Source organism: Hippocampus bargibanti, linkage group LG12 (genome assembly GCF_051943395.1).
Source record: "Hippocampus bargibanti isolate YZ-2025 linkage group LG12, ASM5194339v1, whole genome shotgun sequence".
Taxonomy (NCBI): domain Eukaryota; kingdom Metazoa; phylum Chordata; class Actinopteri; order Syngnathiformes; family Syngnathidae; genus Hippocampus; species Hippocampus bargibanti.
The window spans coordinates 11151216-11175933 of record NC_142745.1 but is presented as its reverse complement, the minus strand read 5'-3'; the positions used below and the strand labels follow the sequence as shown (position 1 = coordinate 11175933).

The following is a 24718-nucleotide window of genomic DNA, read 5'->3' as shown; positions in this document are numbered from 1 at the left end:
TAGGACGGCTGGAAACAGATGCGGAACACATGTTGACTTGGGCCCCCAAGAAAAGAAAAACAAACTAAATATAATTAAGACCTTTATTCACGGAAAGTTTGAAAGAATAATACACACAGGCATCAGTGACTTTCCAGTCTGAAAAGTGCAGCGTTTGCACTGAGAGCTTGTTACAGACTTCCACCTGAACAACCACACGATTTAGGTTTGGACATTTCGCAAGAAGGTGAACAAAATCATCAATCATTTTAAATGGATTTCGGATAAGTGCAAGGGAACGTCTGTGTGTTTTCACCCGAGGGTGATGATAATGGACTTGTAGACTTCTCTGTAGGCATTCCGGAGTAGGACGTACGGGAAGCATCTTTCCATCATGTCTTGGCTCAGGAACGCAGACTCCTCCACAATCTAAATAATGTAGATGATGGATCACAAGGTAGTACGTGAGCAAGGATTAGCCTAATTTCCTGTTCAGGCTGCTTTAACAAAAATAGGTTTTGAATGACAGGAACTTTGTGACATTATAACACTTTATCAAATCAATGATGTAAAACAATTCAATGATGGAAATGTAATTTAATTTTACAAACTTTTTAGCACCATGTTCGGAAGGCTGTAGTAGAAAAAAAAAAAAAAACAAAACAAACACACATATATACATTGATACCTTGGTTTACGAACTTAATTGGTCCCAGACAGAGTGTATAAGGTGAAAAGTGTGTACCCCAAAAATGAATTTCCCATAGGAAACGTGCGTGGTTGCCTTCAACATTTAGCTTGTAGTCGACGTGCACATTCCACCATGATGTCCCTGATCCACTGGTGGAAAGACGCTTTGATCCTCTCCTCTTTCATCTAGAACTGCTTCATGTCATCACAAAGAGGGTACAGCAAGTCCTGAAGAATGAATGTCTCTCTGTGTCTTTGTTTTGTCATATTGTCTCTATGCTCTCATATTATTTGTTATTTAGTTTTTTTTGTTCTTTTGACTTCAAGACGGCGCCGCGAGAGTGGCTGCCTTTCCAGCAGCTCATGTATTTTGTTTTTCTACTTTCATTCCTTTCATCACTTTGCTGCTGTGAAATGTAAATTTCTCCACTGTGAGATTTATAAAGGCATATCCAATCCAATCCAATCCAAACCATTCAAATGAGAATAATCCGTTCACAGGTCCCCATAAAAAATAATTTTCTACTTTCTAATTTTCTAAGCCTTAAAACTACACAAAATATACCTTATTTTATGTATAATAAATGTGCTAGGGTATTAGAATTAAATAAACTGTACCATATAATAAAGTCATTTTATTTACCTTTGTGATGGAAGAAACCTTCTCATCGATGAATCACTCCTGTACGACTGTGAGCTTACACAGACGCTTTGTGATGGTCGTTGATGGCTTGATGGAATGGAGTGGCCGGATTGTTCATGGAGCCTGATTGATGGGATATTTTAACTTGCAGTCTACACTCTGCCTTTGAACTATCAAAGTTTAAACTCTCTCACTGACGTCTGCCTGTCTCTTTAATGTTTAAACCACACCCCCCCCCCCCCTCACTGCTGCGTTCTTGACCAATCACGTGGCTTTAATCGAAGACTGGGGGCGAGGAATAGAGGACTAAAACAGTCGGCTGTCATTTTGTTGTTAGAAGAACGGGTTTGTTCGCAAACGACACATCACACATTGAGGCTGCTCCGTGTACGAAAAAGTTCATATGCCAAGGTAAAGTTTGTAATCCAAGGTAAATTTTTCATAAATGTAACGTTCGTCAACCGAAAAGTTCGTAAGCCGAGGGTTTCGTAAACCGAGGTATCACTGTATATACATATATCTCCTAATGCTGTACAATGTTAAATCGTAAGTACGTATACAAGGTAAAATGAAGGGAGAAAGATTTATATAATTCATAATACAATAAAATACTTCCTAATTTGTATAGCGCTTTCACAACAGCTGCAACTGTAACAAAGCGCTTCACATAATAGTCAACACTTCAGATAGTCAACACAAAGCAAAATAATAAACACAACAGGAACATAAAAACATGGACAGTTGAGTAATCGACTTTCCCTATGTACTCTATGATACTAATATATAATCACAACGGAATCCATTACATTAAACTAAAATGTAACAGTTTTCTTTTTTTAAACAACATAATCGGCCACCTTCTGCAAAATTGTTAGAATATGTTATCATATTGATTTTTGCCCAATTTCAGTGCGCTTACATCACATGTATTTGACATAAAACAATCTGAACATTTTTGCATTTTTGCCTGTACAAATTCCTTTAAAATTTCACTGAATTAATTTAATATTGTGAATAAATTAAATGACTAATAACACAATGTACATAATCATACTTATTGAAAATGGAACTTTAAATGCAGTATTGTAAATAGTCAAATTCAGTTTGTTTGTTTGTTTTTGTTTTTTTTGCCAATCCGTCAATGTTTCATCATCAGAATTGAAGCCCGTGCAGGAAATTTAGACAAACTTTGATTGATCCCCGTAATTAGCATTCCAAACTGTACCGCAAAAGCATTTAATGAAAATGGTGTGGCTTTACCATGTGCAGGAGCAGGTAGATGGACTCTCTGTTTTTGCTCTCCACGTTTTGTCCCATTTGAAGCAGGGAAGAGGATGCCAGCTGTGCGCACAGAGGGAAAACAAACATGTACTTTCAAGGCACTAAAATGTGTTCATTTGCCGATTGATTTTGAACGAGCATCCACAAAATGGCTCAGGGTCAACTTTTTCCCATAAAATGGCTGCAGTTTAATTCCAAACGCAGCTACAGTATGTTATTGAACTTGCTAACAAGCGTACTTTGAAAACAATCTTCTGAAAAATTAAATCCAGGTGATGCTTTACATGTGAACATTCAAGGCTGTAAATTAATACTTTCAATTTTGATGCTTTAGATTACAAATTTCCCTATTGTGATTAGAGGCTTTCTGATTCTGATTGAATCACAGAATGGCTGTAGTTGAACCTTAAATATTGTTTGTTCATTCGAGGGTGGCTGCCTTTCCAGCAGCTCCTGTATTTTGTTTTCTACTTCTTTCTTTCCTCTAACTTTCATAACTTTGCTGCTGTGCAATGTAAACTTCTCCACAGAGAGATGAATAAAGGTACATCCAATCCAATTCTAAGTATGATCCCAGATGATTTTGAATCAAAGTAAGAGAGCAGTTGATTTTACATGAGAGAAAATAGCAGACCCCATCAGAATATGTATCTGTGGTCTTCCCAAAGCAAGATTAATCTTTATTTTAAAGGACAACCAACATCACTTTTTTGTTTCCTAACTGACATCAGAAAAACGTTTTATCGCATCTAAAATACCCAAAACACGCAGTATGATTTTTTTATTCAAATGCAAAACACCAATAAAATGACTTAAAGTGTCCAAAATCTGCAAAAAATTGAGCTGCGAATTGGGCATTTTCAGAAAGTCCCGCCCCCAGTTCGTGACGTCACGCCAAGACACCTTGCATTGCTCGAGAATCAAAACAATGGCTTCAGATTTGGAGAATATGCTCTCTTGTTACACATGCAGTTATGAATATGATTCAAATAGTTCTGAAGAGGAAAGCATACATGTTTGCAATCGATTAAATAATATGTATTACGTGCCATTTTGAGGCAACATTGGGGGGAAATGGATCACCAAAAAGGAGGCAGAAAATGGCGACCAAGGTCCGTGTGAGGAATTAATCAGCCCGTTTCCACAGGCTGATTAATTCCTTACATTCCTTACGGCTTTGTCGCCCTCTTCTGCCTCTTTTTTCGTGGTACACGAAGTTTTCAGCCCAGCCAAGTACAGCCAAATGCATTGACGTGAAGGACTGCTACAATGTGTCCTTTTTTCGGTCAGGGACGTTCCTTCAGTGACGTCACCAACTCAAAAACAAGACTTCCGGAATATTCAGCACAAGTCTTAAAGCGTAAAATATACAGCTATATACGGTGGGATCTTTGTAAAATACGCTCAGTAGAAGTCATTTGAAGCCATTTTACAAATTATGGACACAATTTGTCCGGAGACGTCGGTTGTCCTTTAAGTCAAACAGAGAACAGGTTTGTCCAAAGCAGTCTCCTGAAAAGTGCCATGGGATTATTTGTGACTTCATCGATTTTCCATCCGGGTAATTTCTGATTGGTTCCACAAAAAAAAATCCACAAAACTTTGGAAATGTTTTGTGGACAACTGACCAGGAGAAACTCTTTGAGGTGCTGCTCTATGTTCTTGTTCTGTACTGTCAACATGGCGGAAGCCACCTGGTTGATGGCCAGCGCCAAACAGTGGATGTTGTTGTTGTGACCTGAGGGAAACAAAAAAATGCAATGAACAGTACACATAAAAGAGAAAAAGTGTTGATTAGATTAGATTGTGGGTGAGAGCATGAGCGTAGCATTAGCGTGCGAGTGTGTGACGAACAGTCAGCGGATGTTTTTGTGAGCTGTCAATTAGCACCATTTTTTTAACCAGCCGTTAAGTTGAAGAGGAAACAGTTTCTTCAATAGCTTTTCGAGATTGTTTATGGAAAGTTATTGCCAAGTCGATAACATGGCTGGCTTTGATAACGCCATTAATGCAGAGTCTGCGGCAAATCGTTTGGGGTCAAGGCACGCTAGCAGCAGCAGCGACGATGTCAATACATGTCGATAAACAAAAAGTCTCAACGCAAAACACGTGTTTCGCATTAGTCCCAGACATACTTGAGAGTGGAAAACATGACAGGCTTGCTTTTCTCAGGGTGTTTGTTCATGCATGCATTCCAGGACACGATATTAGGTGCACTCATACATGTAAGTCAATGACCCAGTGGAAAGTTGAATCTTATTTGAAAGGCGCTTATAAATGAAATGTATCATATTATTATTATTATTATTATTATTATTAAGCGGGCAAAATTGTGATGCTGTATCAAAAGTCAAAGTCAGCTTTATTGTCAAATATGCTAATATGCATGACATACAGCACAGATGAAATTACTGTCCTCTCGAACCCAGCATGCAAGGTACTTATAATTACTTAACAAACATAAACATGAAAACGCCAATTTGCCGGGAGAGGGGAGCTGTATGTAGGCAAAAAAAGTTAATTTCAATTATTTATTTATTTATTTTCGCATTTTACCCTTTTAGGGACAGCATTTTCGACAGTGAGCAGCTTACCATGTTATCGGGTTACAGGTTGTATGAAATGGTTACGTTAAATCATAGGTGTCAAAGTCAAGGCCCCGGGACCAAAACCGGCCCGCCACATCCTTTTTTTTTCGGCCCGCGAAAACAAATCAATTTGGGAAATTCCATGATGCTTGCTAAAATCTTAACTAAGATTTCATATTTTTGGATGTATACCACAATATCAGTCATTATTCTTGACTTCAGATTTGAAAGCTAGTTATTAATTCATTTGTTGTGCGCTCTATATATGTGGAGGGGATTGAACATTCTAATGGCTTCCCCAAATTCATAACGGCCATCAAGAGGAAACCATATCTACAATGTGGCCCACGGCAAAAAAAAAAAAAAAAGACTTTGACACCCCTGCGTTAAATTTTAACAGTTGGTTACGTGTACGTTATTTTCACATCCTATCCTATCAAGAATTTCATTCCTGGCTGAGGTGTGATGATACAGCTGGTTCCATGGAATATATTGATGCATGATGGCTAATGAATGTCAGGTTGAGGGTTGTGCGAACACTTGATCTTGTCATGGAGTCACGATTCAGTATGACAAAAGCGCACCTCCATGTTCTCGGCTGTAGCTAGAATTGGGGTCCAGGGCCAAGCTCGGAAGGGACACTGCGATGAAGACCAGCAGCAAGCACGACAGCTTGTACTCCTCCTCGATGGACATGTTATCTACACGTGTGTGTAATATTGATTTTAGAAAACATTCATGACACTCTATGACATATTTCTACGGTCACCTGTCTGCATGCTTCTGATAGCGAAGACAAGCGTAGGATCCACTTCGCAGTTCATTCCTGCAGCGGATGCCATTTCGAATACGCTCAGTGTCACCTGGCAACATGTTCAGCCAGTGATTCGTAAAGTCACAATATTAAAGCATACGTAACTACAAAAGATAGCAATTTTCCAAGATTAGAGGACGATGCGCACATTTCTAATTGTTCATCTTTTAATTGTCTTGCTGGTATCTCAGCTGTCTTCGGGCACGAGGCGGGGGACACCCTGAATTGGTTGCCAGCCAATCGCAGGGCACACAAAGACGTACAACAGTCACTCACACACCTAGTGACAATTTGGAGTGGTCAATCTGCCTGCCATGCATGTTTTTGGAGTGTGGGAGGAAACCGGAGGACCCGGAAAAAACCCACGCGGGTCCGGGGAGAACATGCAAACTCCACACGGGGAGGCCGGACCAGGACGCGAACCGGCGACCTCTGCACTGTGAAGCCGGTGTGCTAACCACTCGACTACCGATATATATATATATATATATATATATATATATATATATATATATATATATATATATATATATATATATATATATATATATATATATATATATATACCTACTGTCCTGACGTGGCTGTGCCAGACTCTGCTATGATTGGTCCCTGCTCTCAGGGTGGAGGGAGCAGAGGACTACTCCCTGCGGCTCCACTGATTACTTCTATTGTCCTGCCTGAGTATGAGGTCTATGACTGGCCTGATTGCCCCATTTGCTCTGGTATCACCTTATCATCATAACTATGCCTATGTTGCCTAAGCAGTCTGTTGTACGAACGATCCAAATTGAACCTCACACCACCGTGGCGGTTTAGTGAAGGATTTTGCTGTTTTATAAAACTGGCTTCTTTTACTCCCCTTTCAAACTTTTAAACAAGGAGAACCAAATGGTTGATAAAAGCGAACTGAAGGGTGAATGTTAGTATTGTGAAAGTGGTCTCTCTCACAGTGGGAGGAGGGTGGTGGGATGTGGCGGGTTTGCTGACGTCTTTGGGGTTATCCTGGTCTGAGATGTGGCACGGCTGTCAGACCTCACTCAGGGGCCAGACGTAAGCAAAACGGGGGGCCTGGAGCCTTGGTGTGGCATGTTCACATCAGAGTGCTCCGCCGGGAGATAAAGAATTTAATTTGGTGGGGTAATGGTGGGCACACATTTGTTGTTGTCCTCACCTCACCCCCTTCCCCTTGGCAACGTCTACACACTCTCTCCTCTCATTTCAACAAACACACCACATGCTTTCAGCTACATGTTTAACCTTTTGATTAAATTCCCCGTAGGCTGTCATGTAACTACACAACACTAAATGTCACTACATGCCATGCATGTATCCACTTGGGACCGTTTCCATGAGATAACATCATGTGGCAAATCGTAGTCGTACTGGTACCTTGATGTCTGTGTCGGGAGAGACGCAGTCCTTCAAACATTCGATGGGCCCCATCAGGAAAGGGCAATGCCTCTCCAACACCTGCGTTGTTTGTGGGTGACGCATTCAGAGGCCATAGTTAGTCAAATATCATTTGTCATTCATTTGTTTTTGGGGTTGACATGAACAAATACATGGATCATCTATAAACAAGAAAAAAAAACTGTTTTCAGTTTTGTTAAGTTGCCAAAGTGTGTGTGTGTGTGTGTGTATATATATATATATATATATATATATATATATATATATATATATACACATACAACAGGAACCGGCCATAGCAACGTATGTGTGTGTATATATATAGATATATATACAACAGGAACCGGCCATAGCAGCGTATGTTGTTTATATATATATATATATATATATATATATATATATATATATATATATATATATATATATATATATATATATATACACACACACACACATACTCTGCTATGGCCAGTTCCTGTTGTTTTAAAAAATATATTTTTTTATTAATTTCAAATACTACTTAGTATTTTTAATAAAAGAATAGTCATGTATATTTTTCAAAAATAAGTACATTATTTGGCTGTAATTTATACTATTTATTTCAATGTAATTGGTTTATTTCACACAATTATTTTTGATATTGACACATATATATATATATATATATATATATATATATATATATATATATATATATATATATATATATATATATATATATTATATTATGAAAAATATACATGACTATTCTTTTATTAAAAATACAAAAAAAGTAGTATTTGAAATTAATAAAAATATATATTTTTTAAAACAACAGGAACAAACGTGGGGTCTTCCCCAAGTACTTCCACTAATGTAAAATAAAATGAATAAAATATAAAATGTAATGTAAAATACAACATCACAATATTTTATAATAAGTAATTTAGTTGATTTCACAAATAATATAATTGACATTAATTTAGTTGCTGAATAGGCATGATTGATCACAAAAGGTATTTGAAAAGTCACCTCTTTGAGGCAGTCCTGCGCCATGGATCTGAAGGACAAGATGACTCCGATGATGGTCATCCTCTTCAGCAGGCTGTCTCCTCCTGGTGGAAATGGAAGACAACTTGGCAAACTTGCTTTTGGAAGCAGCATGTGATTAATTTCCCAGGATTCTCGCCATCTGCTCATTTCCCTGGAAACACTTTGATGTTTGTGACCACGAGGCAGCTCCTCATTTGCTAAAAATGCATTTTGGCCTCTTCAATGTTGACCTTGTTCCCAATTCAGCAATGAAAACCCAAATTAAGGGGACACAATCGAGCATTGTGTCCCAATACCTTTGTCGCATCAAATCGCTTACCTGTCAGCTTCCTCTTGAGATTGGCCATCTCCTCCACCTCTTCAAAATTGTTCCTCATCTGCACCAGGATATCCATGTTTTCCACCACCAGTTTCTAAATGTCAGTAACATCGATGTCATTAATAAAAATAAGAAGTATCTTTATTGGCCGAGTGTGTATTGTCTTTGGAGTTTCCTGAAAAGTGATGATTTTGGAGGGACAAGGCATATAAGTGCTACAATGATATCATTTCACTACCTTGAGCTCACTGACTTGCGAGGTGATGTGCCACATGAGGTTCTCGCTCAGGAACTTAAACCCGTAGGCGCCCAGCAGCTCGGCCAGTGCTCGCAGCTCTGTTTGCACAATCACATTCACATCACGACTCACCAATCTCTATATTTGACAAAAGAACTTATGTGCATTTAAAATTGGGGGTACTGGTTCGTGGACTGAGTGCCACTTGAGGTAGGCTTGTACAGTACTGTAAGCACTGAAATATACATGTCATGAGGAGGATTCTGTGTGTGTGTGGGTGTGTGCGTGTGAAATGGTGGTTAATAGAGAGGTCATCCACTCATGTAAAGCAGCTTGGAGGGGTTCTGCATTGGTTGAGTGGATGCTAGTGTGGATCATTTACAAACTAGGAGGTGGTGACTTTGTGGGTGAGCAGCTCAAAGCCTTCAAAACGCAATCATCATCCGCAATATATCGCTATTCACCTCATTAATTGTTTTTAGTATCTTTATGTGTGCATTGAACGTCTTCAATGTGTTTTGATGGGGTTATAGTCCATGGTGGGTTGTTTTATTTCTATATTTACTCTGTTACAAAACCTCTTATTGAGCGGTGGCCATAAGTATGTGTACTTCCTCATGCTCGTGACCCCTTTTACAACTGAGTCATGGTTTATTAATACCATCCGCAGTTACGGTTTTACGGAATGTAAAAATACACACATGTCCAGAAACGTACCTAAGACACTAAAATATACAAGCAGGATATAAAACATAACATTATGCTGAGCTTAATTTACTTGTCAATACAATTGTATTTTCCGGTGTATAAGGCGCACTGGAGTACAAGGCGCAACCCCAATGAATGGTGTATTTTCTAACTTTTTCCATATATAAGGCGCACCGACCTATAAGGCGTGTGCCCAATCAATTAAAAAGGGTTTCCAAATATAATATATAAATACATAAAGGTTTTCCAAAGATAAGGCACATCACATTATAAGGCACTACGGTAGAGGCTGTGTTTATGCATAACTTCTTCTACAGGGGGCTGCTGACAGTAGTTGCGAGACCTGTTGTGGCTCAAAATGACTTTACACATAAGGCGCGTATAAGATGTAGGGTAATCTTTTGAAGAAAATCAAGGCTTTTGAGTGTGCATTATACACTGGAAAATACTGTAAATTGTGAAACAAGACTATGCAAAAAAACAACAAAAAAAAAACACAGTGGCACATTGTGGTTAAATTGCGAGGCTTACCTGATATATCCGAGAACTGTTCTGCTTGGAAAGGGGGATCATTGTTGGATATTTGATTGACAAAGCACTGCTTGGCAGGACAGTGAACAACCAGCGAGTTGCTGGCCGGGCGGAGGAGACTCTCCAAGTACCTGTAATATGCGAGCCAACGTGAGGAACAATTAATTATAACAATTAAACAACTTGCATTATGGAGTCTTTTAGGAGGGAACCAAATTCAGAGGTACATGACCTACAGGCAAACAAAACTCCACATGCAGTGTTGTGTAATCATGTAATTGTAACATGTATTTGTTAAATATTCGGATGCATTTTTATGCTTCAGAAAACATTTTTGTCTGAATTTTAGTGGAGGGTTAGAACGGATTAGGCCATTTACATAGAACATTTACATGTTCTATTTGAGAAATTTACCTCAGTATTTCAAAATATAATAACCTGTCAGAGAAAAAGTTTGAGGATTACAAGTGTAAAATTGGTACTTTACTCCCCCCAAAATTTCCTTGAAAATAACAGAATAAATAGTCAAATATACCGGTAATTAATATATAATGGGAAAAAAAGTAACCGAATGTCTTCATTTTCAGTGAATAAGGTAGAGACAAGAGTAAAGGTTGAAATATTATGAGAAGATGGTTCTCCAAATATTACATAAGTCTAAGGTATATTTTAGAATACAGTTGAAACATGGTGAGACAAGTCATAATTTCAACACTTAAGTCAAATTAATACAATATTCCAATATTACCCCAAACAACAAGTCTGAATTTTACAAAAATTAAGGTGATCTTTTCATTGAGAACGGTCAAAATATGAGTTTTGTTACACATCATTTTATGAGGCTCAACATGGAGAAAGAATATTCCAATTACAATATAGAAACTTGAAAATAAACTAAATGACAATTCTAACAATATCATGTATATTATATTTGAAACTGTCCCAACAATAAAATTGTAGCCTAATAAAGTCAGAATTTTAAAGGACAACCAACGTCTCCGGACAAGTTGTGTCAATAATTTGTAAAATGGCTTGAAATGATTTCTACTGCGCGTATTTTACAAAGATTCCATCGCATATATTTATATTTTACATTTTAAGACTCGCTCTGAATATTCAGGAAGTCTTGTTTTTGAGTTGGTGACGAGTCCGTACGTGACGTCACGAAAGGACCGCCCCCTGACCGAAAAAAGACACATTGTAGCAGTCCTTCCATCACGTCAATGTATTTTGCTGTACTTGTTTGGTCTGAAAACCTCGCGTTGCACCAAAAAGCCGCCAGAAGAGGGCGACCAAGCTCCATGGAAGGAATTTATCAGCCTGTGAAAACGGGCTGATTAATTCATCACAGGAGCTTAAATGCCATTTTCTGCCTTTTTTGGGTGATACATTTCCCCCCAATGTTGCCTACAAATGGCACGGAATAAATTCTTTAATCGATTGCAAATATGTATGCTTTCCTCTTCAGAACTATTTGAATCATATTCATAACTGGTTGTGTAACAAGAAAGCATCTTCTCCGAATCTGAAGCCATTGTTTTGATTCTCCAGCAATGCAAGACGTCTTGGCGTGACGTCACGAACTGGGGGCGGGACTTTCTGAAAATGCCCAATTCGCAGCTCAATTTTTTGCAGATTTTGGACACTTTAAGTCATTTTTATTGGTGTTTTGCATTTGAATAAAAATATCATACTCCGTGTTTTGGGTATTTTAGATGCTGTAAAACGTTTTTCTGATGTCAGTTAGGAAACAAAAAAGTGACGTTGGTTGTCCTTTAAGAAACTTAAGGACAGTGAAATGTACACTACAACAAAGTCGTTATACTGTGCAAAAAGCAGCTGAGATTAAAGTCATTTATATTAGAATACATCCAAAGCATGACAAGATTATTACATTTTTAAAAAGTTATTACGTTGCGGTTGCCTAAATTAAAAGTGATAATTTCAATAGGTGACGCTTTTCAGTTGATGTGTGTGATTGAGCGGATTCGATTTCATCGTTACATTTGGACGTACCAGTTGGTGTAGAGATTGGTGAGCGTTGGCGCCCCTCGGGAGTCGAGAGGCTGCATCTGCTGGAGCAGGACGCTCTTCAACAGTCGCGTCACATCCACGTTGACATAGTTGGGGAGGGTCTGCAGGCTGGCTGCGTATGCCCTCACACCAGCCACAAGTTCAGAGGGCCGAGCGATCTCATGGGTGCTCTGGTTGTAATTGGACATTCTCACGATGATCCTAGGGAAACGCGTACAACCCATGTCATTTAGTAACCGGCGAGGATGCCCGCATTGGAGCGTAACATGCTTCAAATGGGTCTCAAAAGCATTTGCATGCTGTGTTTGACTCTGACCTACGAAGAAAAAAAAGATATCAAAGGAAATGATCAGATTGTGACGATTCAGTTTATTTTTCCGCATTTTTTTATGAAAATATGTTTCATCTTACTGAATAACATGACTCCGTGTATAATTTTTCGAAAAACAGATTCTTCTGTAATATTTTTAACACATTTATTTTGACAAATATTGGCATATTTTCAGGTGAAATCAATCTAAAACTACAAAGTACCATATTTTCTAGTGCATAAGATGCACTGGAGGATAAGGCGCACCCCCAATAAATTGTGTATTATCCAACTTTTTCCATATATAAGGTGCACTATCAATGAATTAAAAAAGTTTTCCAAGTATAAGGCACACCATATTATAAGGCGCTACAGTAGAGGCTGGGGTAAAAGTTTCCTCTCTTCACTTGTTTTTATTTATCAGGCTATCTAGCTAGCTATCTAGCTGGATATCTAGCTGGCTATCTAACTGGCTACCTAGCTAGCTATCTATTTGCTGTCTATTAGATATTTCACTCGCTAGCTGGCTATCTAGCTAGCTATGTAGCTAGCTATCTATTTGGCTTGCTACCTATTGGCTACCCATTAGCTTTCCATCTATTTGAGTTATTCTGGGTTGAGTGAACGCTGGTGCGTGTGGCTGCTGCTGCTCACCCACAGAAAAAACTTATCCTGCGACTGTGAAGTGACCTTGAGAGTTTTGAAAGGCGCTTATAAATGAAATGTATTATTATTATTATTATTATTCTACAGGGGGAAATGGAGTCGGTGGCTGTGAGACCTGTTATAGCTTAATATTCATATATAAGGCATACCTGCGTATTATAATAATCATAATCCATTTCATTTATAAGCGCCTTTCAAAAATCTCAATGTCACTTTACAGTCACAGGATAGGCGCAGGTTCGTCTTTTGAAGAAAATCAAGACTTTTGGGTGCGCCTTATACACCGGAAAATGCGGTAGTTTCTCAAAAATATTTTTGGGAGAATTACAGTTTTATTGATACAATACAATCCCGTACATCCCTTCATTCTATCATGATTTTAATAATACATTTTATTTCTAAGCGCCTTTCAAAACTCTCAAAGACACTTTACAGTCACGGGATAAATATTTTTTTTCTGTGGGTGAGCAGCGGCTGCCATCTACTCTTCTTCACTGGCCTACTTTATTTTTTATTTTTTTTTTATTCAGCACGAGGTGCCTATCACTGTGAGCGTTACTCAAGGGTGCTAATTTTAGGGTGACGAGGAAGCTATTCATCAGCTCGAAGGAGGGAGATTAAGCAGAGCGTGCACACGTGAAAAACATCAGGTTGCCCCGATACCAGACCCTAATCTAAATAACATTTAGCACTGCAATGACGCAAAACAAAAAGCAGTGACTTGACTGATTGTCTCCAAGTGGCTGCATGGAGATAGTTTAAAAAAAATGCAGGAGACATGAAATCCCATTTGAATTCAATAAGGGGCACTCCAGCAAGCCTTCCGGGCTCGCTTACCCCCCACCCCCATTTCCCATTCGCCCTACTCGGAGAGGCGTGCCTCCAGATGAGATGAGAGGAACTCAGTGGGAACGATGATGTGCTCGTAAACAAGGATGTTGTTGCACAGGCTGTAGGAGGAGCAGATCTCGGTCAGCATCAGGTGCATCTTATCCATGCTGGGGGGGAGACGCAACAAAAAGATGCAAATGTTTAATACAAATACTCGCGTGTCAATCAGTATCCGCTCTGTTCGTCGCAACGTTTGGGTCGTGCCCTAGTCACGGTCAAGAAAGATAGAAGTTGTTTGGGAAGAAAACATCATAATAGGTTAACATTTAAAGACATTTGTGTGGTCAAATGGAGCTGGTTAACTCATTCGCTGCCATTCCCGAATTTTTGGGAATTGCAAAGTGTGACGTGGAACGCCCTTCCCGAATTTGTTCGGGTTTTGTTTTTTCTTGCGGGGGTGCCGATAAAGCGCTGGTCAGACCTTTGGCCATGTTTTTTCCCTTCCATGAGGAGACAGCATTTGCCTTTTGTACATGTTAGCGCTTTGTTACAGCTTCAGCTGTTGTTAAATTGCTGCATAAATCAATATGTATTGTATTCTACTTTGTGCAGCTGCCCCCATTTCAAGCTTAGATTACTCCAGACGCATAATTTATAAATGAACTTGCTTTTTCTGATGAAAGAAGAGAGTCCAAGGTTGCTTACGCTGTTTATGTAGTCCTAAAACTCAATATTCTGTGACAAAAATGACAAAAATCACGGCACTGGAGTGGACACACTTTTTGCACATCATCTGGCACATAGAAGAGTTAAAAGGAAATCTGACTTGGTTGTTATGGTTCGGTCCTTTCGCAGACTTTCCGCTCCCGGTTTTTCCTTCTGGACTTCTCCTTTCTTGGGCACGGCTTTCTTGAACTTCCTGTGGCGAGCGGCGCTGATAGCTTCAGAAAACTGTTTGGGAAGCAACTAGAGGGTGGAGGGGGTGGGGAAGGTCGCATTTATTATCCATAGTATATAAAACACGATATACTCTATGTGTATGGAATTTCGACCTGGTCATTGAGGTTGCATTGCTCAGCACAAATCTCCAACATGATTGTGCTGGTTTGCTTGGCTATCTGCTCCAGGAAGTTCACACACAAGTGTAGACTTCTTTTCTCTATGGCCTCCTCCTGGACCAAAAACAAAACAAAACATGGTATCGTGCAAATATTGGTGAATTGATTAGTTTTAACGCCAAGTATCACTTTGACAAATTTCAGCAAGTCAAGTTCACCTGTCTCTTAACTGGTGACGATGAAGTGAACACTGACCTCTTCAGGGCACAGAGGGTGTCCACACCAGTGAAAACTGGAGCAGACAGAAGGGAAGGCCATGAGGTATCTCTTCATAGTCATCTCATCGAGGCTCTGGTAAAACATCTTCTCAAACAGTCGCGGGGAGAAACTATTCAATGGATTAATGCTCACAGTTAGCGTCAAAATACAAACAAGTGATTCATAAACTTGAAAACTGACCAGAGAATTGAAACGTCCGACGTTTCCTGCAAAAGTTCTTCTGTAGCGTCTACCATCTTGGTGTGAAACTGGATCATATTCATCACCTTGGCCAAGTCCGGGTAGTCCTTGATCGGTAGAGGGGCCTTGTTCACGCTGGTGTAAGCCTATGACATGAAAAAAGACGTCTGTTCATGCTTCTGTGATGCCATCAGACTACTCAAAAAGTTGAGGATATTTTGACTTTGGTTGACCATAAACTGCTGTTGTCTAACAACAAGTCGGATGCTCTATCTATACAAGTTATCTATTCAAACTAAAACAGGAATTAGATTCGCCCAGCTGTCAATTTTGCAGTGTTTCTCAACTGGTTTTGTATTTGTGGAACACATCTATTTTTAAGGCAATATCATATTTATTCTTTTGTTTAGTTTGAGTTAATCTGAGCCTGAGAATGAAATGTCAACATTAAGGACTCAAGATAAAATGATATTAACCCATTCAGGGACAGTGGCTACCCCACTTTTTTCAGTCTGGATTGATTCAGATGTAGCACTACTGAAGGCCTAACGATGAAATCCACGGCCTGCCACTGAGTTCACCTTCAGGTTAAAGTGCATTTAGGTTTTTGTCATAAACTTTCAACCAAGAGCAGAATACCTCAAACTCTATGTGAGTATAGGTAGTGTACGGTACACAATGTCTGTGCATACCTGCAATCTCAGCCAGTCCAATCTCACAGCCCTGAAATCAAACTCTTCTTTGTTCTCCACTGCAAACATACAAATGAAGAGCATTAGAGGAATCCAACGTGCAGTCGACCATCCATCCATCCATCCATCTATCCATCCATCCATCCATCCATCCATCCATCCATCCATCCATCCATCCATCCATCCATCCATCCATCCATCCATCCATCCATCCATCCATCCATCCCGCGACCCTCGTGAGGATAAAGCAGTCCGAAAGATGGATTGATGAGCAACAGTGGTCACGAATGACTGAAATGCCCAACCCAAAATAATATTAATCATAAAAAATGCAAAGCAAAATTCTATTCTATTATGTCATTGATCCGTTGGTATTTGTATGACGACCCCCTTGTGGATCCCACCAGTCACATTTGACTGACCTTACCATTATTAGCATCAATCACAAAGTTAGGGGAACAATTGGACAGTTTTATACAGACAATATAACATCAAGGAAGGGCAGAAGGCAATTATTTTGAAATGGGGCGGGGAGTCTCACACCGGTTGCCATTCAAGCGAGAACCAACTGTAATGACCTTGCTTCACAGAGAGCACAGAAAGGGTCGAAACAAAAGAGCTCAGCAGAACCGATTCCTCTTCTGGACACACGTGCAGGTTCTGTGGACAACAGTGACAATGAGGACGGTTACAGACGAAGCACTGAGTAGAAATGCTGCGCTGTGTACGTTCAAGTACCTGTATTGTGTCATTGAGAACCAAGGCATCAAATTGAGGCAGGTACTGGATGTGGTAACACTGTATGACGTACTGGTACTTTCTTATAAGTCCTTTCAGTTTCTCCATGTGGAAGAGCAGCTCTGCTATCTGACTTAAAACACACCACATGGCCTTTTATTTTAAACATTGCTTCAAATCCAGTCCGCTGAAAACAATTAGTGTATTGTCACGTCAGGTATTTGAACACCGACAATACACTGTCTGTAAAATAAGAATCTGTTTTAAATTGAAATAGTGGTTGAGGTTTGGAACTACTTACTTATCAGTGTAGTCCTCGGGTGTTTTTATTTTGGGCATGTTCTCAGAGTGTCGGACGAGCCAATGGACCTCGTCACGGGAGAAGGAGAGGGCCATGAAGACAAAGAGAGCCTTGGGGAAATTTATTATTCATTAAAATGTTATGCGTTCAAAAAGACTAAAGAGAAACTTGAGCTTACCTTTGGCCCCAGCAGTCCTGGTTCATCTTCCAGAACTGTTACCAACTCCTTCAAGGCTCCTCGGAGAAAGTGTCTCCTCTCACGATGGAGAGCCCCGCTGTTAAAATCACAAATTTTGAGCAATATTGTTGCACAAGACTACCACAAAATGTTTCCTACCTGTTGGCTATGGCGTGATCACGGCACTCCTTAATGTCTGCTACTCGCTTGCCATATCTGATCAAGACGTAATTACTTGAAACAATCATATAATTCAAGTCAAACACATTGTAGTTACGGTTTCCTCTCGGAGACCGCTATAAATAGCATTTTGACAATGAAACACTTTTCGCCTCCTTTTTTGCTTGAATTCAATGAATACTGTTCTGCTCCTTCTGGTGCACAGGCCTTGGGGCGCCAAGCGAGTGTAGGGAAAGAACAAAGCATTTTAGTCTCGATCTCCCGTACCCTTTGATGCTGTCAAAAAGGTCCTCCGAGACTTTATGTATGCTGAGAAGCTCATCTCTGATGATGGTGACGAATAGGCCGCTTCGCAGCGCCATTTTCCACAGCTCCTGGGAGGATGGATTGCTATTCAGGCTGCTGTGGCACAAAAGGAATCCGACTGGAGGGACACAAAAATGGCATGTTCAAAATGATTTCCCCCCAAATGACATATTTTTTTTATTGACCAAGAAAATGATAATAATTGCAGTTAGTCTTCAGTGGGATGAGAACTTACTGACGATCCAGCGCTCCATGATCTCCAAAGATAGATATTCACATGCCATCTGTCGGATTGGGAGAGTATCAGGCTTATTGGCTAGTGACTAGCTAATCGTTCATCGTTTTCAAAAACTGTTCTGATCCCAACCCGCTCGTGACAAGAGCATACTGGTCAAATCTAGCACACTGTATCGGTAGCGAGCGGCATAAGCAAATCTATTGTTGATTTGATAGCAGTTTTGTCAACCCACAATGGCTGAAGGAGAAGAAGAAATGGATTTGGTTTGAGATTTGGCTAATGGTGCCCTGTCGTGGACTTGTAGTAAATCACGAGACTTTTTTCAGTCTGGATTGATTCAGACGTAGCACTACTGAAGGCCTCGTGATGAAATTCATGGCTCGCCACTGGTATCTCCCTGCCTACAGTTTCTACCGACAGTTCTTTTTTCCCTTATTGCAGTACTCGCCTAGTAACGTCACTAAACTAATTACCGGTACCTGCCTATCCACCGATTTGCTGTACTTACTCAGCTACCTACAATATTCATCGTGTCTACCTTCCAACCAACCTGCCCAAACAACCATTCTTTGGCAAGCAATTATATAAAAATCGATAGGTGACAATCTTACAGTGTCACAGCAGGCCGGGTCCAACATGATGGCCGAAGCATTGAGCAGACTGAGCAGTTGGGCACTCCGCCACTGCCCTACTGGCAGATTTCTCCGCGGGTAGATCATCCTCAGAGACAGTAGAGCAGCCGTCACCGACTGGAGTCACAGACAAGATAATTATGACACTAGCAAAAAAGAAAAGATACACTGTTACCCAGCCTACATCATGGGAATTAAATTCCAGACGCACCTGTTATAGGTTTTAAGAAAATGTCTATTTCCACACACAACATATTGAAGGCTAAAATACTGTATATTGAACATGATTTATGTGTTAGATGTGAGCATTGAGGAAGCAAAAACCTTAGTGTGAGGGCCAAACTCCTCTGTGAGCTTCTTCCAGGGATGCTCGTATTCCACAAACATTTGGCCTAGCCGCGGGTATGAGGGGTCGCTGCGAGATTCAATGAGGAGTATGGAAAGATGACAAAGTGGGAGATGCCTTTTGATAATATGTCATTGTAAATGTGATTGTCTCACCTGCTTCCTTTGGTCATCTCATGCGCGCAGTTGAACATCCCCACAAGAGCTTTTTTCTCGTCAATGCGCGCAAGTGTGATGATAACCGAGGTGTATGTAATGATCAGGTCCAAGTAGCTCTTGGTGAAGTCAAAGTTTATGGCCTAAAATCCGAAATTTCAACACATATGTCAATCCAAAGTACACGGCAGACACACACACTGAAAATTGGGACAAATTCAAGTGTTTTCTCTTTCTGCCAATCAAAATCCTGAGTGTAGATTGCCTGATGGCTGCAAATATTCAGAGGATAATTTGCCCTTTCGCAGTGTCTGAAACTCATGACAAAAAATTAGCGGACACCAGGGCAGACAACTCTGAAAAGTTGCCTGCCCGGCCATAAAGTTGCCGCCCCCATTTTTCACAACTTGAAACACAATAAGACGACTAATCGCAAAATTGTTGCCTAGTATAAAGGATTTTTTTTAATTAAGGAAGTCCCTACCACAAATGTTCCCTTGCTTAATTTGTGGTAAATATCCCTTGCTGAAGATTTTGCTCCAGTTGTCGTTTGTCGTCATGGTGCACAATGCAATGTTTGCGTTGCGTTGTCTGCTAAAAGCTACGTGGACTGCTCTTTCTAAGCGCCTTTCAAAACTCCCAAGTACACTTTACAGTCATGGTATAGTCCAAAGTATGAAACAGGCTTCTGATTGGCTGCCATGCAGAATATGCAAATTGGCAAACGAACGTTCGTTGCACGGCAGCCAATCAGAAGCCTGTTTCGTGCTTCGTACTATACCGTGACTGTAAAGTGTACTTGAAAGGCGCTTAGAAAGAGGAGTCCACGTGGCTTGTAGTGGTTTGCTCATAGCTTTTGCTTTATTGAATGAAACAAACGTTTGATTTCAAAATAATCCTTTTTTTTTTTCTTGAAGTTGTCAGCCACCCGGGCCGAGACGTTTTGAAAGTTATTCGCCCGATGTAAAAGTTGTACGCCCCGGGACTCCGGGCAGACGTTATTTAAAACACTGCCTATAGTCAAGCAGCCTGAAATATAACCAAAATAATATTTCTTATATATGCCTTTCACAATTCAACAGTCAATGTAATAATGAGTCAAAACGATGTTTTTATGACATTGTTAATGACGTTATTAAAATTTACATTTCAATATTTGTCACTGTGTTACTGTGGGAAATTATAAGAAGGAATGTTCTACCCTTACCTGCTCAGAAAACAGTTGTACTTACAATATGGAAGAAGCACTGGCTGGCATCGATGGTGTTGAGTAACTCATAGACGTGGTCCTGAATCAGATAAATATTGGAGAAGAATCTCATTAAAAGCAAGCACGGATGTCAGCCAAGCAATAACACACACATCCGTTGTCACCAGCATCCCACGCACAACACCAGCCACCCAGATGATTTCATCACCCAAAATGAAATTGCATGAATTCATCACCAGGATTGAGTTGTCATCATAAATGCAAACGATACCTCGACCTCCATCATGCAAATGCTTGCAAAATGAGTGACAAACTGCACCTAACTAAACCCCAATTTGAAAATCAACTATTTTTCTATGTCATCTAAACCACTCTATATGCAAATGTGATCTCTCATAAAGACGACTTGACAGTTAACCAAGTAAAGGTGCAAAAAATATATATTCAATATATTCGTGTAATTGTGTGAATTTAATTTGTAATTACCCTGAACTCTATGACATCCAGAAAAGAATCATAGTAGCTTGTCGTGGCTTCCATCACTTCGGATTTTTGTCGCTGGATGCTGGTTAGACTTTGCTATGATGAGACAATTGTCATGATTTAAGAGCCGAATTTTTTTGTCATATAAAAAAAAAAACAACCGCCCTGCAGAATACTTACAACGTTTCCGCGAAAGTCAATGTTGGGGAATTTCTTGGTGATATATTTAATGGCAGGCTCCATTATCTTGTCTGTCAGGATGGGTGGTCGCAGCTTGACATCCGCACAGATCTGCACCACAAATGGAAAAAATACATGTTTCTTTATTATTATTATTATTATTATTATTATTATTATTATTATTATTATTATTATTATTAATATTATTATTATTATCTCATCTCATCTCATTTTCCGTACCGCTTATTCCTCATTAGGGTCGCGGGGGATGCTGGAGCCTCTGCAGACCTCTGCACTGTGAAGCCGGTGTGCTAACCACTCAACTACCGGGCCGCCCCATTATTATTATTATTATTATTATTATTATTATTATTATTATTATTATTATTATTATTATTATTTGTTTTGTTCGACTTTGTCTTATTTGAAGCTTCAAATATAAAAGAAAGCCAAATGGCAATTTTTTGCCCCAAAATGTTTTCTTGCTTTGACAAAATGGCTAAAAATGAAGTGGCGGCATTGAGAAAGATGAGAAATGACATGTAAAAATAAATATTTCTAAAAAATATACAAGTTAAAACTACGACAAATATGACTAATATCCTTAAAAGCAGTGGCCGGCCGTGGAGTTCATCGCTAGGCCTTCAGTAGTGCTATGTCTGAATCAATCCAGACTGAAAAACGTATGGTGTGATTTACCACAAATCCACTAAAGGGTACCATTAGCCAGGAAATAACTGACCAACCTTTCTCGATGATGTCCATTTTTTCTTGAGAAGTCTGTTTTGAAAATGGCTTTAACAGTAAATGTGTCCCAAATCAATTTCTTCTCCTCCTTCAGCAATTGTGGGTTCACAAAACCACGATTAAATCAACACAATGTATTCGCTTATGCAGCTCGCTACCGACACAGGATGCTGGCTCTGGCCAGTATGCTTTTGTCACTCGCGGCTAGTGATCAGAGCAGTTTTCGCAAACTATGATTAGCTAGTGACGAGCCAATCATATTTTGCGTAGATTTCAGACCCTGGTAACAAATTATGTCTGAAATGTCATTTGCTAAATGCTTAAATAAGAAAACACGTCAGGAAGCAGTGCAACAGGGGAAAAGTAATGAAAGACAATTTGAAATTATTTAATAATAATTCATGGACAAAATATAATTAACATCAGTCCATGATTCTGATATTTTTAGGCCAGCAGGGAACGCTTTGCAGGCCTTGACGGTTCGCCAGTGCTGAAAATACATGTCAAATTTGTATGCATGCCATGAAGTCCATATTCAGGAAGCGAATGTGAATTGTGATTGGTTGCACAATGCAATTAACTGGTGACCAGTCCAGGGTTGTTTCCCCACATTTGTTGCTGAAAGTCAGCTGGGTCAGACTCGAGCCCACCCGTGATATTAATCAGGGTGATTCCTCTATAAAATGCCAATGCTCATTGATTGGCTATTCTTGTTCGACCGTTTCAGACTAACTGAATATGGTGATGACTGACAGCTTAGGCCCACTTCCTGGTTGCACTTCCTCTTTGGTTGGGCGCAGTTGGAGAAGACAGCAAGTACGCTAAAGGCAACAAACGGCAGATACTTTTGTTTACCTCAATAGTGATTTCTGAAGCTTCTAAAATCACAAAATGTTTTGGGGATTATCCTCTTGAGAGTTCAACACACTCAATTATTTATTTTTGAGGTCATATATGTACTGAATATTGTTTCCTCCTGTGTAATCTGTTGTGCAAAATCACAATACTGTAGATATTGTGTATCATGAAATTAGATCATAAATTGATTTAGCGTGCGTGTCTGAATAGATTGTGAATGTGACTCAAGTTTCGTATTTCTTGTCTTTAGTTCAAACTCTTAGTTCCACGCTCACCTTCTTGATGTAATTCATGCGTATCAGCACCCCATTACCCCTCCCATTAAGGATGCTGATCTTTTCTGCCAGTTTCTGATGGTTCTCCATTGTCTTTCCCAGTTTTGACCCTTAAATCCGCTGAAGCGACAGCCTCCGGTCCACAGGCCCTCGAAAACAGACGAGAGCACATGAGGCGTCACCCCTGACGATGGGTCACATGGGACTTGTGGTTGTGGGTGGAGCTTGGACTCGTTAGGGGTGAGTTTGTTGCAATCATCCGTATGATGACAGGATGTCTCGACTAGCAGATATTAGTAGAAAAACGAATAGAGGAAATATATTAATATACCTTGTCATAAATTCTAGCTTTAGTCATCTGTAAGGTCGTATGGTTGAAATTTGAATAATAATGAGAATGTAATCCATTTTATTTTAATGTCTTTAAATGGAGATGTAAATATGTGTGCCCTGAGATTGGCTAGCAGCTGGTTCAGGGTGTCCCCTACCTGCTGCCCAAAGACAGCTGGGATAGACTCCAGCAAGGAGGGGACAATATCGTAAGATTAAGGTCATGTGAAAATGGATGGATGGATTGATGGATGTCTCTTAACAGGATGATATTATACTGCTTATAAAGCATCATTTTTCACCTTTATAAATGTCTACTTTTTTTCTTTCTTTCCAATAATTTTCTTTGCGTCTGAAGTAAGACAGCAAAGTCAAAACTACGCAAAGTTACTTTCATTTAGTTGTACTTTACTATATGACACAACTCTTGTATTTTTATTCTTGAACATCATATTTACAGTATTCCAAAGTTTTTCCAAAACCCTGAAGTAACAGAATCCTGTATAAAATTAACGTTGAAAATACAATGACAAAATATGATAAAATACAGCAATGTAAAATTTCTATCAAATAAAACGAATCATATAAATTATTATTCTCATTATTATGATAAATATCTGTAGTTTTGAAAGGTGCTTATAAATGAAATGTATTATTATTATTATTATTATTATTATTATTATTATTATTATTATTATTATTATTATTATTTGTACGTTTTTTCCAATGGCTCCATCTTTGTTCTACCACAAGGTGGGGTAATTTGACAACTTAAAATAACATTGTATTATGAGAGAGGGGGAAAGGAGAGAGAAAGTTACTCGTGATTGTTGATGGGGATATTGTTAATACACTATGTGCTGTTTTGAGCATACCGAGTACACTGCACGCATTTTTTTTCCCATTGTGTCATAGAGATGTTAAAAAAATGGAATATGTGTCAGCTACATGATGTCAGAGCTCAATCAAATGCATAGCGGTTTGTTGCACTACTGGCAGGTATATAACGCCATCTGGCGCGAATTTCCTGTGAGTGGAGCCGTGATCCATTGCTGGCTATTTTTACCACATTGGGTTAATCACTGTGACTTCAGTCTCTTTGTCACATAAACAAGAAAAAATCCAGCTACCTTGACATCCAAGTGTCACTTTCCGCTTTTCTCACCAGCAACCTTGTGAGCTTTGTAACAGATTGAGAGAAGTGCAAATGGAAAAAAAGGAAAACGTCTCACAGGCGTTCTGTGACTTCACTCGAATCAACCACAGAATAGGAAA

The 24718-nt window shown here is 39.4% G+C and overlaps 1 protein-coding gene across 1 annotated transcript; it reads right to left on the bottom strand.

The window, feature by feature from the left end:
* Nucleotides 1–69: 69 nt before the first annotated feature.
* On the bottom strand, nucleotides 70–23296 carry nckap1l (NCK associated protein 1 like). The gene is made up of 31 exons (XM_089011281.1): nucleotides 23114–23296; nucleotides 21234–21344; nucleotides 21057–21149; nucleotides 20593–20649; nucleotides 19361–19503; nucleotides 19184–19274; nucleotides 18839–18976; nucleotides 18225–18273; nucleotides 17951–18107; nucleotides 17663–17719; nucleotides 17504–17600; nucleotides 17326–17435; nucleotides 17025–17157; nucleotides 16865–16946; nucleotides 16287–16345; nucleotides 15595–15740; nucleotides 15391–15523; nucleotides 15130–15249; nucleotides 14904–15043; nucleotides 14113–14244; nucleotides 12253–12471; nucleotides 10237–10367; nucleotides 8998–9095; nucleotides 8760–8853; nucleotides 8420–8502; nucleotides 7388–7468; nucleotides 5951–6044; nucleotides 5766–5882; nucleotides 4222–4331; nucleotides 2573–2653; nucleotides 70–408 (listed from the first exon to the last, which is right to left on the bottom strand). The coding sequence occupies exons 1-31, from the start codon at nucleotides 23201–23203 to the stop codon at nucleotides 292–294; spliced, it is 3363 nt and encodes a 1120-aa protein (XP_088867407.1). The 5' UTR covers nucleotides 23204–23296; the 3' UTR covers nucleotides 70–291.
* Between the last annotated feature and the right edge of the window lie 1422 nt (nucleotides 23297–24718).

What these genes read in the sequence shown, in the direction of transcription:
- nckap1l (XM_089011281.1), bottom strand. Translation starts at nt 23,203, where the DNA reads ATGGAGAACCATCAGAAACTGGCAGAAAAGATCAGCATCCTTAATGGG. An exon ending in TGGATGTCATAGAGTTCAGG is followed by an intron (nt 20,650 to 21,056) that starts GTAATTACAAAT and finishes TATCTGATTCAG; the next exon opens with GACCACGTCTATGAGTTACT. An exon ending in TATCAGAAGCATGCAGACAG is followed by an intron (nt 5,883 to 5,950) that starts GTGACCGTAGAA and finishes ACACACGTGTAG; the next exon opens with ATAACATGTCCATCGAGGAG.